This window comes from Myotis davidii, unplaced genomic scaffold, assembly GCF_000327345.1.
Source record: "Myotis davidii unplaced genomic scaffold, ASM32734v1 scaffold93, whole genome shotgun sequence".
Taxonomy (NCBI): Eukaryota; Metazoa; Chordata; class Mammalia; order Chiroptera; family Vespertilionidae; genus Myotis; species Myotis davidii.
In genome coordinates this window covers 2,182,299-2,201,253 of record NW_006292095.1, presented here as the reverse complement: position 1 = coordinate 2,201,253, position 18,955 = coordinate 2,182,299, and the positions used below count along the sequence as shown (strand labels likewise).

Here is an 18,955-nt window from a genome sequence, read left to right as displayed (position 1 = left end):
ATTGTTTTCTATTTGTTGTCCTCGTTCTTTGTTCCTATTTTTGTCTTACACTTTTTTTTACTTTTGTGATTTTGAATATTTTATATGAATCAATTTCCTAGAATATTGGTTATGCTTCTTTTTTAAAAAACTTGTTTTAAACAATTGCCTTAGAGTTCGCAATATACATTTCCAAGTAAAAGAAGTCTACTTTCAAATAACACCATACCACTTCATGGGCAATGTGAATACCTTATAATAACATAATAATCTTAATTCTTCCCTCCTCTTCCTTCTATTATAGATGTCTTCTGTCATTTATCATTCATTTTGCTTATATATAAGCATAAATACATTGCTGCTATTATTTTGAACAAGCTTATCCTATAGATCAACTAAGAATAAGAAAAATAAAGGTTTTTATTTTATCTTTACTTAATCCTTCTTTGATGTTCTTCCTTACTCTATGTAGATTTGAGTTTCTGATCTGTATTATTTCCCTTCTCTCCAGAGAACTTATTTTAATTTTTTTAAATATATATTTTATTGATTTTTTTACAGAGAGGAAGGGAGAGGGATAGAGAGTGTCAGAAACATCAATGAGAGAGAAACACCGATCAGCTGCTTCCTGCACATCCCCCACTGGGGATGTGCCCACAACCAAGACACATGCCCTTGCCCGGAATCGAACCTGGGACCCTTGAGTCCGCAGGCTGACGCTCTATCCACTGAGCCAAACCAGTCAGGGCAATATTTTTTTGCAAGACAGGCCTGCTGGCAACATATTCCCTCAATTTTTGTTTGTATTAGTATTTACTTCTTCACTTTTGAAGGATAATTTTTCAGGATACAGGATTCTAGATTGCTGTATTTTTTTTCCTCTTAACACTTTAAATATTTCACTCCACTTTCTCCTTGTTTTCAGGGCTTCTGAAGAGACAGCTAATTAGAAAATAATGTATTTATCCTTTTCCTTTGGCCTGAAGGGCTTTTGTTTTTCCCCTTAACATTGCTTGTAGCATGGTTCTCTTGATGATGAATTCTTTCAGCTTTTGTATGTCTGGAAAAGTTTCTTTTGCCGTCAGTTTTGAAAGTTATTTTTGTTGGGTACAAAATTCTAGGTTATTTTAGAGATGTTCTTTAAAAATGTTGCTTCACTGTCTTCTCACTTATTTCCAACGAGAAACCTGAAATTCTTTGTTCATTTTTACATACTGTGGTTTTTGTTTTTGGCTGCTTTTAAGACTTTATAACTGGTTTTGACCAATTTGTTTAAAATATGCCTTTGCATAGTTACTTTCATGTTTTTTGTGCATGGGGTTCATTGAATTCCTTGGCTCTGTGTATTTATACCTTTCATCAAATTTAGAAATTTTTCAGCCATTATTTCTTGAAATACTTTTTCACTCAGTTCTCTGTTGGGAATTCTAATTTCACAAATATAAGGTCACTTGAAATTGTCATATAGCTCACTGATTAAAAAATTTTTTTTTTCTTTCTTTGTTCCATTTTGGAGAGTTTCTATTACTATGTAGTCAAATCTAGTAATCTTTTCTTCTGTAATGTCTAATCCTACCCAGTGTATTTTTAATCCTACACATTATAGTTTTATCTCTAGAAGATTGGTTAGGATCATTTAAAAATATCTTCTATGTCTCTACTTGATGTTTTGAATCCTAAAATACAGTTATAATAACTACTTGACCTGTTTTGTCTGCTAATTCTGACTTCTGTGTCAGTTTGGGGTCAGTTTCAATTGACTGATATTTTTCCTCCTCATTATAAGTCATGCTTTCCTGCCTCTTTGTATGTCTGATAATCTTTAATTGAATGTCAGACATTATGAATTTTTTCTTGTTTGGTGCTGGATATTTCCATATACTCATAAATATTCTCAAGCTTTGTTTTTTTGTGCAGTTAGGTTACTTGGAAATAGTTTGATCCTTATTAATTTTACTTATAAGATTGATTAGGCAGGGGTGGAGCACTGCTATTCTCCATTTCCGAGACAGAACCTTTCTTTGTTCCCTATGCAATGCCTGTGAGAGATCTGTCTGCCTGTTGGGTATAGCTGATTATACTCAACCAAAACTGCCAGAGGCAATCTCTTCAGATCTCCAGAGTTCTCTGTCTGTGCAGATTTCTCTTCCCTGATAATCTATATGGGGACCTCTAGCTGCTGTAGTCTCCCTGGACTCTCAGCAACTTCTCCTCAATCCAGGAAGTCCTCTTGGATTTCTCCTCCCTATGCCATGACCTAGAAATTAGCAATAGGGTTCGCTTTGTATATTTCCAGGTCTCATGGATCACTGCCCTTTATTGCCAGATGTCCAATGTCTTGAAAACTTTTACTTTGTATATTTTGTCCATTTGGGGGCTGTTTTAAACAGGAGGGTATATTCAGTCCCAGTTACCTCCTCTTGGCCAGATGCGCAATGCATCTTAAACAGCCCCTCAGATATGGCCAGATGAACATTCTGCCATTCCCAGGAATCTCAGTAAGTCTTGATAAAGACTGGGAGATGGTAGCTCTACTGGCCACAGAATACCTAGGCTCATTCCTGGGTATTCTTTGCGACTTTCCCACCTTAAAACTCCATGGTGTTCACTTAAATGAAAATGTCTGTAAAAAGAACTAATTCATGCACACCCTCTCACATCTTGTGTTTATCCTGGAGCCCTTCCCCTGGTAAAAGAATTTAGGGGCTATGCCTCACTGCTCCCTTTCAGTCTTCAGAGGACCCCACTGGTCCACCCACAGCCTCACAAGCCTGGATCTGAGGCTGTAGGTGGCCATACTCAGTGCTGGTGGGGATTACTACTTAGTCAGAGCAATGTTCTTTAAGGATTGAGCACAGCCTCATAAGGAACATCTCACAGGTGGCACCCAGACCATAGTAAGGTCTGCTGAGTCCCCTGGGCTGCATTTCAGATGTATCTGTCTCTCTAGGAGTCTCATGCGACGCTGCCATACCTTAGTCACCAGCACATCCTTCAGTCTAGAGGCCTCGCCTTTGGGTTGCTTGTTAGAGGAACCAGGTAAAAGGCAACCATACTGACTGCTTTTGGACAGAGGACAGTCCAGAGGTCCCTCCCCAGGTCTCTCCTCATCTCAGCTTATCATGTGGGTCTCTGCTTATCTGGATGTAATGATTATCCTGTTAATGTCAGTAGCAAGCTGAACTAGGAGTGGACAGGCACCCTGACCTCAGACAGGAGCCAAATTCAGCAGCTGTATTTTTTAAAAGTTGACAGAAATAAAACACATTTGATTTCTAAGAAGACATTCATATATGTTCAATTTATCAAATCAAATGGAGCTGACAAGTGTGGGTGTGAGGTGTCCATTTTTTCCTTCTGTAGGAGAAATCTGTTTTATTTTTAGGAACATGCTATTTTCCCCTGCTCTTGGGCAATCTTTGTCTACACTTTTATTACCCAAGAGCCTGGGTTGCCCCCCTCTTGTGTAGGGGAAGCAAGTGGCCTTTTGGCTTCAGCCCCCTACTGCTTCAGCCAGTCCAGGTACAGATGGCAAGAGGAGCCAGGAAGACAGGAAAACAGACCTCAGGTTCCTATTCTCCTGACACCAGGGAGCAACCAATCCCTGCCCTTAGTCCCCATGGCTTCATAAGCAGACTCAGAGAAGCAGAGAAACGAGGTCAAGCACAAAGGAGGCAAGGTTTGACCGTGAGCATCCGTGCAGAAGGCTGGGCTGGCCTCAGGACAAGCCATCACTGCTCCTGCCCAGGAGAAAGCCAGAGCAACTGCAGGAGGCTGCTGTCTCCCAACCTTCTACCTCTGAGCCCTCCTGCTCCTTCTTTCCAAGCCAGAAGGGCACCCAGATGTGGGGTGGTCTTCCTGGGACAGGGACGAAGGTAGGAAACACAAACAAAAGCCAATGCCGGTGCCCAGAGAGGCAGAAGGGACCATGCTGGGAGTCAGTTTCTGAGTGTCTTCTCAGGCCCTGGCAGGGGTATGCACGCAGGGCACACAGCCTTTGCCTGTCAGGAGACCTGCTGGAGGAGGGGGTTCAGGAGGGGTGAAGTTTGGACAGAGAAGCCAGGAAGCACAGAAACATTCAATTTGTCGCTGTCTACAATCAACAAAGCAGTGAGAGGGATCTTTTAAAAACTTAAGTTAGGCTCTGGCTGGTGTGCTTAGTGGTTAGAGTGTCGGCCGGTGCACGGAAGGGTCTCAGGTTCTGTTCCCACTCAAGGGCATGTACCTGGGTTGGAGGAATGACCCCTGGCCCTCAGGGCGTGTGCAGGAGGCAACTGATCGCTGTGTCTCTCCCACATTGATGTTTCTCTCTCTCCCCTCTCCTTTCCTCCCTTCCACTCTCTCTAAAAATCAATGGAAAAAACATCCTTGGGTTAGGATTAACAAAAAGCAAGCAAACAAACAAACAAAAAACCCTAACAACTTAAGTTATATTATATTACTCTTTTGTTCCAAAGCCTCCCATAGCCCTGCACCTCACTCCAAGTAAAACCCAATATCCCGAAGATAGTCTGTAAGAGCTGGCCCCATGGCCCTCTGGTCTCTAATCCCTCCTTTCTTCTCCCTCCCTCTGCCCAGCCCCTGTGGCCCCTCACTGCTCTATGAGCACACCAGCCTCCCACTCAGGGCTACTGAATGTGTGCTTGTCTGGATGTCCTCTCCCCATGTTCCCATGGCTCATTCCCTCGTCTCCTCGGCTTTGTTCAAATGCTCCCCACTCGCACCATCCATCTACCCCCCAACCCCAGCGCTCCCCAGCACTGTGTCTATCAGGAGACCTGCTGGAGGAGGGGGTTCAGGAGGGGTGATGAGTTTGGACAGAGAAGCCAGGGCCCATTTTATCCCACACCACTTACTGTAACCTGTTAGCACATTATATAATCCACTTACATATCTTCTGTTTGGAGAGTCCAGTAGGAATATTAGGTTCCTACTGGACTCTCCAAACAGAAGGTAAGCTCCATGGAGGCAGAGTTTGGGGTGGTTTATTGTGGAGGAGGAGGCTGTTTGAGAACTGATTTATATTCCCTGCCTAGAAGAGCACCTGGCACGCGAAAGTATTTGCCAGATGAGCTGGCCAACTGAAATGGAGACCTTTCCACGGGGCACAGAGAGACCCAGCCCCACACAGGGACTTAGAGCTCTGTTTAGGCGTTAGAGCCTCTAGGACAGACAGGGGCTGGGAGGCCTACGGCCAATGGCCAACGTGAGGCGCTCATAAATGTCTGGGCAGTAACTCTTTAAAAATTTTTTTATTGTGGTAAGAACACTTAACATGGGACCTACCCTCTTAACAGATTCTTAATTGTTATAATTCCTTTTTTTTTAAAAGTAATTTTATGGGCCCATTGTCCTGTAGGCACATAATTGGGGCACAAGAAAACAAAAACTTGCTGATGTGACTTCACTAAAAAGCCTGGGATGTTAAGAAACCCAACCAAGTGATGGGTTATCACACAGGCAAGAAGGGCGTTGTCAGCTGGGTTTCCCGGAGTTGGCAGCATTCCCGCACCGCCCTCCCTCTTTCCTGTGCGGAAGCCAGTGTGTCTACCTAGCAGCCCAGCCCGGCTCCGGCCAGGTCCCCGAGGTACGAGGTGGACCACTGTCTTAGAGCCCTTTACGCGGGACGTGAGGAGTGAGCTGTGCACAGCTTGCAGCCTCCACCTGGAGCCAGAGACCAGCCCTGTGCACGCACACACATGCCCTGGCACACAGCTGTGAGACGCGGGGCGGGGGAGGGCCAGGAGTCCCCCATGACATGCATGTGCGGAGGCTGACGGCCCCGAACACCTGGCCGAGGCGGAGACAGTGGAGACAGGCGGTGGGAGAGAATGAGGTCCAATGAGGTCAGAGGCAGAAGAGAGAGGCGACAGGACATGATCAACAGACGATGAGCCCTGCACCCAGGGCCGCTAGATGGCATGTTCCGGGAGACACAGGACATGGAGAGAGAAAGATGTGAGGAGCTCGGCCTGAGCCAGCTCCACCTGGCAGGAGGCCCTGTGCCCAGACCAGCCTAGAACTTACCCACTCAGGACCATGCCCAGTGCTACAGGTGCCCGCACAGGAGCACACGTGTGAATAGCTGGGGACTAGCATTAACCTAGGAGCTTGGGGAGCAGGAACAGCGCCATGCAGCTGTCCAGAGTGATATTAGGCACCAGAGGACGAGAGTTCACAAAATTAAACATTGTTTTTCAGGGTCTGTAAGGAATCTGAGGGATCTAACCCAATTGCTGATTTTAAAGAAGAGACGATGACAGCCGCACCTGGAGTCAGGAGGGGAGAGGGACTAGAACCCAGCCCCCTGCTCCCACCACAGAGCAGGTCCCCGCTCTGCCTCTGTGCCCACGGCTAGAGGAGGGCAGCTGTAGGGCCGGGAGTGGGAGTCTCTGGCCCGCTCCTTCATGCGCTGGCTCCTTCCACCGCTGCTGAAAGGAAAGTGGTCCTCAAGAGACAGCAGTGGGAGTGCTGAGGGCAAAGGTCACCCCCCAGGGGCCTGGTCACATTGGGGGACCCTGTGCATGCTGAACCACATCACAAAGAGTGAGGGGGAATAGGCGGGGTGAGGAAAAAGGGAGAGAGAGAAAAGGAGACATTGGACTCAAAGAAAAGTAACCTGCTTAGCCTTACAGGGAGGCTGCAATAAATAGGACTTTTAATGTAGCACCCAGCTAACCCACACCGGAGCCTGGGCCAGCAGCTCCATGCCCTTTGCTCCTCAGCTACTGACTGTTTTACACATGGGGACACGGATGCCCAGAGAGCGCCCGGGCCTGGGCAGAGCTGCACAGAAGACGTGTGACCTGTAGGGGCAGGAGTCTAGCAGCTACCCCAAACTCTTCCACTAGGACCCCAGGTCCCCCTGGCAGCCTGTTGCTGGAGTAGCGTCAGGGAACCTCTCTGCAGAGAGGTGCAGGCCTGTCTCTCTTGCTCACCTTTTCCTCACCACCCTGGAGAGGGAATTGTGGAGACAGACCTCCCACCCACGGGGAAGATGGTTTCTTGAAGCCTTTGGCTGGAGGCTGGGAGGCCGGCTTGGCCCAGCCCCACCTCCTCACAGGGGACACTCACCATTCATCTGAGAGGGCGAAGAGGAGTAGTCCCGCTCCGTGTGCCGCCGGTCCGGTTTCAGATTGCGGCTTTGTCTGCCAGAGCCTTCCAACATGTTCACGATCTCGCTCCGGTCAATGTTCCGCAGGGCGGCGTACAGGTTCTCCACTGTCGGGGAGAAGGAAAGAAGGGCTTGCGAGGGAATTCTGATGGGTGCTGGGCAGTGCAGAATGCCTTGGGGCTCTGAACACCGGGAGAGGGAAATGGGAGATGGGGGGAAGTGGTTTATTTTTTCGGAATGTGGAGGCATTCCTCTTTGGTCAGAATCAAAGCCAACTGCCTCTGTGGAGAAGATGTCCTTATCCTTTAATAGATCTAGTCCAGTCCCTAATAGTGGCCAATTTCAAAGCCTGGAAAGACTACTGTCATTTAAGAAGAAAACTACAAGAGAAGGAGCGTGAGAATAGTTAAAATGCGTGGTCCGAGGATTCGCTGAGAATGCTGTATCTCAGGGCCAGTGGACTTGAGATGCAAATGGAAACACTCCATTTCCCCTTAGTGGTTTTGACCACGGGAATTTGGTTGAGGAGGAGCTAAAAAGAGTGAGACAAATCCTCCCCCAGGTTGGAGGAAAAGAGGCTTCTGGGAGGAGGAGGAGGAGGACAGGCTTCGCTCACCCGTGCTCTGTCCCAAGAGGACGGTCCTCATTTGTTTGAGAAATTCAACAAGGAAGTCACATACCCTACACGTGTGCTGCTACCTAGGGGTCCTGGTGCAACTGTCATTGACTGTGAGGACGGGGCAAGCTGGAGGCCAAGGTTCTCTGGTTTCCTCTCCTGGCGGATTGCCAGAAGACCCAGTGAGCCTGAGCGGTGTGTGTGTGAGAGGGACAGAGTGCAAAGCAGATCGGATCCGAAGGCTAACATGAAACATGGATTCTGAAAGCAGAACTACGGTGGAGAAGACTAGGTCCTGGCACAGGCTTTGGAAAGAGAGGCGTCCTCAGCTTAATGGTACTGACTCTTGGCGTTTGTGCCTTCACGGATGACCCAGAGGTTCAACAAGGCAGCGCTCTGCTCCAACAGCGAGTTGGGGTTTTCTACGCGGATCCTGTTGATGTCTTCCACGCTGAACTGCAGCTCCCGGGCCAGCTCTGCAAGCAAAGAACAGGACCCGGTGTGAGCCAAGCCGGAGCTGGGCTCCAGCGCCCAAGCACCTTTGGATTGGATATTCCTTCTTACCGAGAAATACCAAGTGAAATCTAAGATGACCAGGCAGCCTCTTAGAAAGGTGAGCAACTTATCCAAGGTCACAGAGCGGGTGCAGAGCCAGGAGTGGGGCCGAGCTTGCAGACGCCCACTCCAGGACTGTCTGTATGGCACCAGGAGGCCACTTACATTCCACCAGGAAGCAATTAGAATGGCAATGCATTCCTGTAGTTACATTTCTTGAGGGAAAGGCATTATTTACATTTTAAATGAAAATACAAGTTCCCATCTAAAAGCCAGGCAATAACACAGAATGTTCGCCTATTTTCCCTCTCATTATTTTTATTGTTATGTCTCACAGGTGCTTTAGAAGGGAGAACAGCATCAGAGTCTAATTACAAGGATGAGAAAGACCAGAGGGAAAGTTACAGTGAGAATCAGAAGGTGCCTGTAATACACACACACACACACACACACACACACACACACACCCCTTTTGAGAATCAGCAGTAGACATTCTTTGTTGTTGTTTTTTTTTTTTTTTTTTTTTGGCTTAAAGAATGAAGTCTCTGAATTCCTGTTGTGAACCTTGGTCACACTGCCCTTCAGCAAGTTCTTGCTTAGGTTTCTGAGTTTGTCTGAAGCCCTCCTGCAGGGCTGTTCATATAAAATCTCACCAAAAGACAGGGGAGAACTCAGTTATAGGGCCTATGACTGTGTAAAGCACGTTTCGAGCTTTCACTTTATTTTGCCCATTCTTCACTTCAAATGTGACCCACCCTTATTGCTGACAAGACATGGGGTAGATTTCAGCGACTGCCGGAGATTGTAAATGAAAAATGTTGAGATTTAGCCTTTAATTCCCCTTTTCCCTCAGCAACACCAGCCTGTGAGGAAAGGCAATGAGAAGTGTGTAGGGGGCGGTGGACAGGCCGCCAGGTGACCTATCTTTTGCTCGAGTGTTTGTTATTTGTTTGTTGGGTTTTCTGGGCTCCGTCCCTAACTAGCTACATATTTAAAGTCACTCTATTTAGTGGGATCTCCGTTTTCCCATCTGTAAAATGAGGGGAACTAGATCAATGCTAAGGCCTTGTGTAAGGTCAAACGTTGATTCTTTCTTATAGAGGAAATCCAGGTAGAAATGGGAGAGAGAGGGAGCACCTGCCTTTCTATTGGCCCCAAAGGTGTTGCTTGGGCAACAGACCTACCTAAGACAATCACAACACAATGGATGGTAAAAAGAGGTCTAGAAATGCTTTTGTCAGGTGCTCATTAGGGGGAGGTATACACAGGCAAAGTGCTTTTTCTACCTCAAATTCCCTGGCTCACCTGCCCAGCTGAGACCCAGGTGTTCGGATATAATGGCCATCTTCATGTCTGCTCGGTCTGTCCCGCTGAGAAAACCTGGGGAGAAGCATGGGATTTCATTGAGTAGCCTCGGCGGGACACTGAATTGACAGGGGTGAGTAAATGGCCTCAGGTGGGTGCCCATGTCAGGGGTGAAGCTCAGTGTGCACCCGGTTAATTGAGAACCCTGGAAGGGTCAGGAGGAGACCCAAGCCAAAGGCTCCACCTGCTGTGTTTATAACATATCAACCTGACACCTGCTGCGTCAGTCATATCAACAGGGAGGTGCTGTGAGCGTGAGAGGAGTGGGCTCTCTCACAACCTCCTTGGAAAAGGTAGCGGGCACATAGCATGCCAGGGAGGTGTATACCCAGTGTGGATTCGCTGAGAATGCTGTATCTCAGGGCCAGCGGTGTCAGAGTCCGTCTCCTGTCATCGGCTCCGCCCCCCTGCAGAAGGACGACAAGGAAAGGGTGCTGTGGGTTTCAGGCTCTCCCCCTTCTTAGAGAAGGGGATTCGAGCCTATAAGCTGTGGGGTAGAGAACAGTAAGACTCCACTTCTTTGGAGCCTGAACACAAAGAGTAGAAGTGTGGGGGTGAGAGGGTGTTGCTAATCTGCACATAATTTGATAATGATGATAGTAATCTATAATAATAAAAGTGTAATATGCTAATTAGACTAGACGTCCTTCTGGACCACCTTCTGGGGCTGTGAGGGAAGCCCGGGTCCCGGGTGCCAGAGGGAAGCCAGTGCCAGCAGCCGGGGAAAGAAAGGCCTACTCTTTTTTTTTTTTTTTTTTAAGGGGAGAGCGCGAACGCACTCCCCCACTACCACAAATTATGCAGTCGAGTTTCCCACATTTGGGGAAATCGCAGGGGTCAGCACATCCGGAGTGCAATGGAGAAGCCTTGCCCTGGGAAAACCACCTTCGTGATCATGGTATCTCCCCTGCCAGGTAAGTACAGAAAGGCCTACTCTTGCATGAATTTCGTGCATTGAGCCTCTAGTGATAATAATATTAATAATAGTAATAATGCCTGGCTGATGTGGCTCAGTGATTGAGCATCGACCCAGGAACCAAGAGGTCACTAGTTTGATTCCCTGTCAGGGCACATGCCTCAGTTGTGGGCTCGATTCCCAGTAGGGGACGTGCAGGAGGCAGCTGATCAATAAAGTTTCTCATTGATGTTTCTATCTCTCTTTCCCCTCTCCCTTCCTTTCTCTTTAAAAATTCAATATATATACATATATATATATATATTTAAAAAATAACAGCAATAATTACAAACCCGCGAGGTCCTTATCATGTTCCAGGCCCTGTGTAATCCTCACAATGACCATGTCATCGATGAGGAAACTGAGGCACAGACAGGCTGAATAACTTGTGCAAGTTCACTCAGCTAATAAATGGTGAAGCTGGGGTTTGAACTAAAAAAAAGAGAGGTTTTCTGGATTCCTTTCTGCTCAAAAGACCCACTTGTGACAATGGTCCGAGGCCTAATGCCGTGGAAAAGCACCCCGCTGCTTGCTCAAGGATGCAGGAATTCTATTTTGAAAGAGAAGTTGGCTTCCCCTGGTCCCCAGACAGGAAAGAGAATTTGAGCCACAGATGCATGAATGTAACCTTGCTGCTTTTCTATTTTGGCAGGGAAGGCTGATTATTAAAACAACACCAGCAAAAACATGGAGACATATGATCACTCCCAAGTCCCTGTGATAAGTGCTGACACGGACACCCCTACGGATATCAGTAAACGGCCATACTGGGTCAAGATGCCTTTGCTGAGCTCAAAAACCTGGGGGTTTGCACTGGCTGAGACACCAGGGATCCCTTCTCTGAGGGCCGGCCTCCCTGGGGAAGCACCTGAAAAAGAGGCTCCAAAAAAGCTATCAAATGGCTGGGTGACCTTGAGCAACTCAATGCCCAGTTCTAAGCCTCAGAGGCCTCAGATGAGGGGTGCCAGGTAGATGCTTTTCAGGTCCTTCGAACCTCCTCGAAGGGACATAGTCCCTAGGGTGAACACGCAGATTGCCACCTGACACGGATGTTTTGTTCCTGAGCTTTGCAGAAAGGGCCAGGCCTGCTGCTGTCCCTGCCAGGCCACAGCCAAACGTCAGAGGAGACTGCAGAGCCTCCCCGAGGCTCAGGGAATTCAAAGGCAGCTTTTCAACAGGGGGAAGCCCTTTGGAAGTGGTCGACCTTCCCCCTCCTCAGGGACCCCACCTCTGGCCCAGGATCCTCCTCAGGGGGCAGCTCACCTTGGTGCAGGGGGGCATGGTGATGTTCAAGTGGCAGAGGATGTGCTGCGTGTCCTCGTACTTCATCGCCTTGCGCAGGAACGACAAGGACCCTCCCGGTTCTCGGCTGCTGTCCCTCACCTAAGTCCAATCGCACAGAGGGGACTCAGGGGGGCGTTCCACAGGCCACGAGGTTGGCCGAGAGATTTCTGCCTCCCCAACTTTCTAGACCCGGAAGCGAGGTCGGCACCTTTACAGGAATGGCCAGACGGTTCTCCCGGAATGACTGGAACTGGAAACTCCGCTGCTGGGCAGCTTTTTTGACGGGCACCAGGTTCCCAGAGAGTTCTGCGAACAGGGGCGTCCCTTCCAGCACCTGCAGGGAAGGGAAAGCAATCCAGCTGTCACGTAGAAGCACCCAGATGTGCTGTCCTGCCTTCAGCTCTGGCCATTCCTCCCTCGAGACATACCCCTCCTACAACACCAGGTGCAGGTCTGCTCTGGGAAACCACTGTTGGTTTGGGAAAAGGTTACATTTCCAGGTTACGCTTTCTTACTGGAAAGGGTTTTACTGCAAGCAGGGACCTTCATGTATCCCGGTGTGGCTGACCAGGATTGCTGTCAGAGTGCCCTAGAACCCCACGAGGATATCACAAAATGACTTCTGAAAAAACAAACCGTTTTTCACACCCGTCCAAAATGTTTAGTGTATGCAAAGTGCTAGAGAGACCATGCAAGTTTTTGTTTGTTTGTTTGTTTGTTAATCCTCACCAGCCCCATTTATTTCTTAGAGAGCATGGAGGGGAGAGGGAAAGACAGAAAGAGAGAAACACTGACATGAGAGAGACACATCGATTGGTTGCTTCCCACCAGGGCTAGGGATCGAGCCTGCAAACCGAGGTATGTGCCCTTGACTAGAATTGAACCCAGGACCCTCAGTCCGAGGCTGACATTCTATCCACTGAGCCAAACCGGCTCAGGCCCAGGTGACATTTTAATCTCACCCCTAACATAAGGGCCCCTACTGTGTATATACTGCTTTCAATTGACCCCATTGGACAGTTGAGGAAATTGAGGCCCAAACAGAATAAATGCTTTGTCTAGTTAGTTCTTTCTTCTAAGCCATCAGCCACCCACAAAGGCTCAGCACAAACTTCAAGACCAGACTTTTGGGAAGGTCCTGGCTTATCACACATCTTAACATGAGCCAATATCCTGGGGCCAGTGGCAGGTTCCAATCCAGTCATCATCTGTCGCGCCCTCTCCCCTGCTTCCTCATCTGGACGCTACCAAAACCCTAGCACAGCACGTCAGAGTGTGGGCTCTAGGGCCAGTCTACTTGGACAAATCCTTTCCCGACTGTTTGCTTAGTTATGTGACCTTCGATAGGTTACTTAACCTCTCTCAGCCTCAGTCTCCTCATCTGTAAATTGGGGATAAAAGTACACACAGTTTTGAGAACCAGGTGAGATTATGCTAGTCAAGCACTTTTACTATTAGCTGGTACCTAAGGACTTTAACAAATGTCAGCTCTCATCATCACAAATCACTGGGTCAACAATGACCTTCCTCACCTTCAGGTGCTTCTCAAGAGGGGCATCAAAGAAACAGCCCAGGCCCTACCAGGTTTGGCTCAGTGGATAGAGCGCCGGCCGAGGGACTAAAGGGTCCTGGGTTCAATTCCGAGGCCATGGTTGCGGGCTCGATCCCCAGTAGGGGGCATGCAGGAGGCAGCTGATCCATGATTCTCTCTCATCACTGGTGTTTCTCTCTCTCTCTCTCTCCCTCTCCCTTCCTCTTTCAATTAAATGAATTGCCCTGTCTTAGTAAAACAGTAAGCACAGCATCTCTGAAATCAATCAAAATATATTTTAAAAAAAGAGACAGCCCAGGAAGCCTACCCCCATCACCGAGAAAGGATTTCCCGTCTCACCGTGGAAAGTGAGCCGGCCCTCGAGAGCCCAGGGACAAAGGGGTGCGGTGCTTACCTCTATGTCCCTGCTCCGGGCCACCTCAACGAAGTTCTCGTGATGCTCGAGGGTCTTGTCCACCTTATCGTCCGTCATACAGTAGCAGCGCAGCCGCCCTTCTCGGGGGTCATTCATCTTGGCAAAAATGACAAACTTGGCCATGTAGGGCACCGCGGTGAGCTCCTTGTACAGCAGGGTGGCGAAGTTCACGGCCTCAGCCGTCCGAGGACAGTCCGACAGCCAAAACCTGAAAAGAGAGGGCTAAGTATAAGCACGTTCCTAAATGCCCGATGGAGAGCTTCATTGCCACCCAGACAGGAGCGACCTGCAAGCCATGCCATGGCCTCTCTGGCACTCCTGGTGGTCCCTGCAGGGCTTTGATGTGGAGGACACTGAGGTTCAAGCCTGGGATGGGCAGGTGGGGGCATGAGGGTGGCTACCAGCAGGGCAGCGCTGACACCTCCATGCAGGGCCCGGAAGTCCCCTGAGCTGGGACACGTCTCACCTGGCAGAGACGTTGGTGGTGAAGGTGGCACACTCGTTGGCATACACAAGCTTGGTTGTTCCTGTTATGTCTTCCCACTGGGCTTGGTCTGTTCCTCCTACAACAGGACCAGAGAATGGGCTGGGAGACAGTCTTCAGGACACCGACACAGAAGCTTGCCAAAGCAGGGAGGCCGGTGTGCAGGGCAGAGACAGGCACATCTGGTGAAGCCCTGAGCACACCTGTTCTCCCATACTCTCCTCCCCTGTTCTCCCATACTCTCCTCCCCCTCCTCCTAGCGACCCACAGCCCCCTTCCCAGAGCAGACAGAGGTGCTTCTATGGAAGGCGTGGACTCTCCTCAGATGCATCACCCCTCCATCCCTTTGGAGAGCACCTCACTAGGCCAAGCCAATAAAATGAGAGACGACAACTATCTTTGCCTTCTCCTGTCTCCCCCTGGAGTGGCTGGAAGGAGGACAGGAGACAGGCCAGAGGCCAGGGGTCACCTCTCACCAATGACACTGCAGAGCAGACGCAGGCTGGTGGTGTCTCCCTCCCCGCTGTCCCGTGGGTTGTCCGTCCAGGAAGGAGGGAGTGGGATCCGCAGCCCGATGGGCCGGTGAAATTTCCGGCGCCTGGGCTCCACGGTGACAATGGGGCTGAATGTGGCCTGGTTGCCCAGGAGTTTGGTGACAAGCTCATCTGGAACAGGCTGGGCCTGCGGAGGGCCGAACAGGGGACACTCAGCCCCAGAGCCTCAGAGGGGCTCGTGGACAGGAAACAGCACAGTCCCCAAGGGGAAGGCGGGCTTTCTATACCGAGTGGAAAGATGGGACCCAGGGCTGCCCAGGGCAGATGTCACTGCTTAGCTCTCCTTCCTGAGCCCTTTCTCGCCATTTCCCTGCGGCTCCTCATTGCCGGGATGGTACCCTCCAGGAGGCCACGTGGGTTAATGCCTTATCCGGGACATTCAGCAACTTCACAGGGAGCTGCTGCCTGATCCCACCCACCCAACTGCCTTTTGAGCTTTAAGGTCAAATCTCTAATGAAACTTTCAGGCCCTGGACAAAAGTGTGGGGGTGAGGGTCGTCTTCCCCAGGGCCTTGAACACTTTCTGCCTTTCATGAACTCTGTCTGGGTGCGGTAGGGGCGGGGCAGGGGGGCGCCCCATCGGGTGAGGAGGAGGCCACGTCACCTGCAGAGCCAGCTTCACTCTCTTGGTGACGGCGTTTTCTGGGAAGGTCGCCTGCACCAGGGGCACCAGCTTGCTCTTCAGAGAGCCCCCTTCAGGGCCGATGGTGTCGTAGTCCTGGCAGAGCCGGGACATGATCACGAAGTACAAGGGGAAGTCCGTGGTGATGATGCGGCACACCCGCTTCTTCTCCAGCTCCTCCAGACTCCCCAGCTCTGGAACCACAGGGCATGGTGCCCTTAGCCCCGGCGTGCTGAGCCCAGGCCCAGCTCCACCATGTCCCAGAGCCCCCTCAGCACTGCTCTCTCTGGGGGCAGGCCTCCACCCGGTGGGGGGCCTGGGAGCGGGGGGGAGGCTGAGCTGCAGGAGGGAGGAATCCCTGCATCCAGAAGATCCAGCAGAAGGAGATGCAGGTGGCACATAGGGTGTGGTATTTTGTGGAAGAGCCACACTCAAGGGGCCAAACAGCCGCATGTGGCTCGCGAGTTGCAGTTTGCTGACCACTGCCCTAGGAACCTGGAACTGCACTAAACGGGCCCTCTGCAGTATCTCAGGGCTCTTCAAACTCCAGGTGGCCAACAGCCCACCCCCAAAGTCCAGCCTCAAATGCCATCTTCCAGAAGGAGGGCGCCTGCTCTGGGGCCTGTGGGGCTCAGTTACCTTCGTCCATTCCGTTGAGGATCTGATCCAGGTAGCTTTCTCCGTAGCGGCTCTTGTGTTCCTTCCACACGGAGCCGTTTTCACTCCGTAGCACCACGAGCTCGCGATCCCCGCGGCCATGGGAGGCGAAGTGGGGGATCTCCACAATCACAGGGCTGCGGGCACAGAGCGCATGGTGGGGAGGTGTGAGGACTCGGGGGTGCGGGCCTTGTGGCCAAGGGAGGGAAGAGGGGGGTGTGGGGCAGCTTGTTCCTGCCTGGAGGGAGAAGGGGTCCTGTGGGCAGGTCCCGACTGTGGAACAGACCTGCCTTAGGTTCCTGAGCCACCCCATGGCCCCTGTCGGTCACCACCAGGCAAACAGCTCTGCCCTGGAGCCCGCCTAGCATCTCTGCACAGCGCCTCTCGGGGCCCCGGCTTCCCGCTAGCACAGGAGGCTTTGGAGACTACACTCGAAGGGGAATCAGCACAGAGGCCACTGCAGGCTGCTTTACAAGTGGTGGATGCGAGCTTGGGGTGGAGACAGGGAGTGGACAGAGATGAGAAGGCAGGGCCTCCTGGGCAAGAGCTGTTCCCACGCGCCAGCCGCCAGCCGTGGTGCCTGAAGAATAACAAAGCTCCGACAGAAGCCCCGCCTGCCTCAGACAAGGTGAGGAATGAATGCGCTTCGAAGCCCATTCATCTTGCCGGCCATGGGGTGAGGCTGTAAAGTTGTCTTAGTCCAATAAGACCATTTTGAAGCTGAAATAATTAAACCCTGGTGGGGAGGGGGGTCCCCAAAGTCGCTCTGTCTTCCTGTCCCGTCTCTAGTGTCATACGGGGTTGGAGAGTATTGAGCTCCACCCAGGCTGTGGACTCCTTCGTGTACCAGGAACAGGCAGTTAAAGGGGACGGGGGCTCAGGGTGCTGTTCCTGTCAGGACAGCAGAGAAATGAGACGCTGGGGGCACCCGGCTCGTCCGCTCTCTGCCCTGTGGCGGATGGCTCTGTGGTTGCTGCCGAGGTGGCCGCGATGGACCCACAGGGCAGGGACAGGTCAGGGACACCCCGCACAGAGAGGCCTCGCACCTCAAGAACTGAGCCCCCGTGGGCCCCAGTGCGATGATCCTGCTGGCCAGGCCCTCCTCCTCGGCCAGCGGGGGCGGCGTGCTCAGCTTCTGCGGCTTGACCAGGCGGCAGGTGATGCGAGTGGGTGCCGCACACGTCCGAGGCGGGATCACCACCCGCAGGCCGTTGTGCCGACTCCCTCTCATGGAGCCGCCCCGGGCGTCCACCATGAAGCTCACCAGAAACCTAGGGCAAAGGCAGATCCGTGTTGGGTATCCACGTGCTCCCTCCGAGACAGGGAGCGTGGGGGTCCAGTCCCGCGTGGGAGCCACTCACCCTGTGTGCACGGGGCTGGCCACCGGGCTGATGTTGTCTGAGGTCTCTGTGGCCGGGCTGCTGGGGATGAGTGAGTCTTCATCATACTCTTTAGATGCCTGAGGAGGAGAAGAATGACAACTGTCTTAGCCCCTCCCAAGCCACAGGTCCTGGTCTTGGGACAGCCGATATTGAGCCCGGCTGGGTTGGCTCAGGAGCACCTCCTCTCCAGTAACCACGGAGACCAGCGGAGGAAGTGTCTCCACCGGCTCACTGCGAACCTGTGGGTGCAAGGCGCGCCTGGAGTCAAAGGAAGCATGGCCACTCCTCGGCTCACGACCCTGGGACGGAGTCTCGGAACGGACGGAGCAGGTCCTCCCTCCAGTCTGGCTTCCATCTTAGGTCCTGCGCCCACTGCTGACCTACCCCCCTGTTCTCCAGCTACACCCCAGCCTGAACCCTCTGCATGAGGTGGTTTGGTTTTCATACTAGAGTTGGCAACAGACCCTGTACCATCGCCTACTCGTTCTTTAGCTCTGGGCGAGCTCCTTGTCCTGTAGGCACCTGAGGTACATGAGGTGACTGGAACGGGACAGTGCCCTTGTGTGTGTGTGTGTGTGTGTGGCGGTGGTGGTGGTGGGGGTGACGGACGGGCAGCTTCACCCTGCCTCACAGCAATGCTGCAACTACAGGACATGGGGCTGCCGCACACAAGGACTCCTGAAAGCCATCAGGGCCTGGACCTGTCTCCATCCCCTCCAGGCCTATTCTCTGCTCTGCTCATGCTTTCCCACAGGTGCAGACGCCCTTGTCCCTCTCCTTCATTCACTCTTCACTTTTCATGTCTCGCCTCCTCCTTCAATCTTTCCCTTTGACTCTGATCTGGAAAAACTCACACCACACTGTTGAGCACCTGGATATTTACGCTTCCCTCATTTTGTGCTAAATGGTTTCATGTAGCTGAGTCCACCCTTGCTGGTTGGACCATCAGCTCCTACCAGACAGGTCTGGGTCTCCTAGTCTGCCATCCGGCCCTATGCAGGGCACACAGTAGGACTCCAGCAACACCTGCTGATTTGAGGAGTCATAGAGAACGGGTTGGTCAAGGAGCAGCAGGACACAGCTCCACCCAGCTGCTTTTGTTGATTTGGGCAGCACCCAGGGAGCGTGCGCCAGCAGGACCAGGGCCGTATCTGACCATGTCCCCCAAATGCTACCCAATGAGTGACACCAATATCCGCCACCACAATACACCCAGCTTAGAATGGCTGGCTGGACAGCTTCATAGCCACTTGGGGCCAGGGCTATGGCTGCTACACTCAGACACACACCCCTCATCAGGAGCAGTGGAAGAGACCAGGCTTTGTGGGACACAGACACGCTCTGGCTCAGTTATCAGGCCTCAGGCTGTCATTTCCAACCTCAAACACCACACTGCTTTCTTTTTATGCTAGAAAAACCCC

At 51.3% G+C, this 18,955-nt stretch overlaps 1 protein-coding gene across 13 annotated transcripts in view; it reads right to left on the bottom strand.

Annotated features, from left to right (window-relative positions):
- The window catches only part of ANK1 (ankyrin 1), a 203,346-nt gene that overhangs the window by 22,800 nt on the left and 161,591 nt on the right, over positions 1-18,955 (bottom strand). For all 13 annotated transcript variants that reach the window (XM_015565192.1, XM_015565194.1, XM_006765542.2 and 10 more), the window contains 13 exons: positions 17,514-17,611; positions 17,199-17,423; positions 16,135-16,289; positions 15,478-15,689; positions 14,796-15,000; positions 14,302-14,398; positions 13,815-14,043; positions 12,077-12,202; positions 11,848-11,967; positions 9,958-10,036; positions 9,570-9,644; positions 8,054-8,185; positions 7,054-7,200 (listed from right to left, as the gene is read on the bottom strand). In XM_015565192.1, coding sequence (XP_015420678.1) covers positions 7,054-7,200; positions 8,054-8,185; positions 9,570-9,644; positions 9,958-10,036; positions 11,848-11,967; positions 12,077-12,202; positions 13,815-14,043; positions 14,302-14,398; positions 14,796-15,000; positions 15,478-15,689; positions 16,135-16,289; positions 17,199-17,423; positions 17,514-17,611 — 1,900 coding nt within the window. The remainder of the gene's footprint in view (positions 1-7,053; positions 7,201-8,053; positions 8,186-9,569; positions 9,645-9,957; positions 10,037-11,847; positions 11,968-12,076; positions 12,203-13,814; positions 14,044-14,301; positions 14,399-14,795; positions 15,001-15,477; positions 15,690-16,134; positions 16,290-17,198; positions 17,424-17,513; positions 17,612-18,955) is intronic.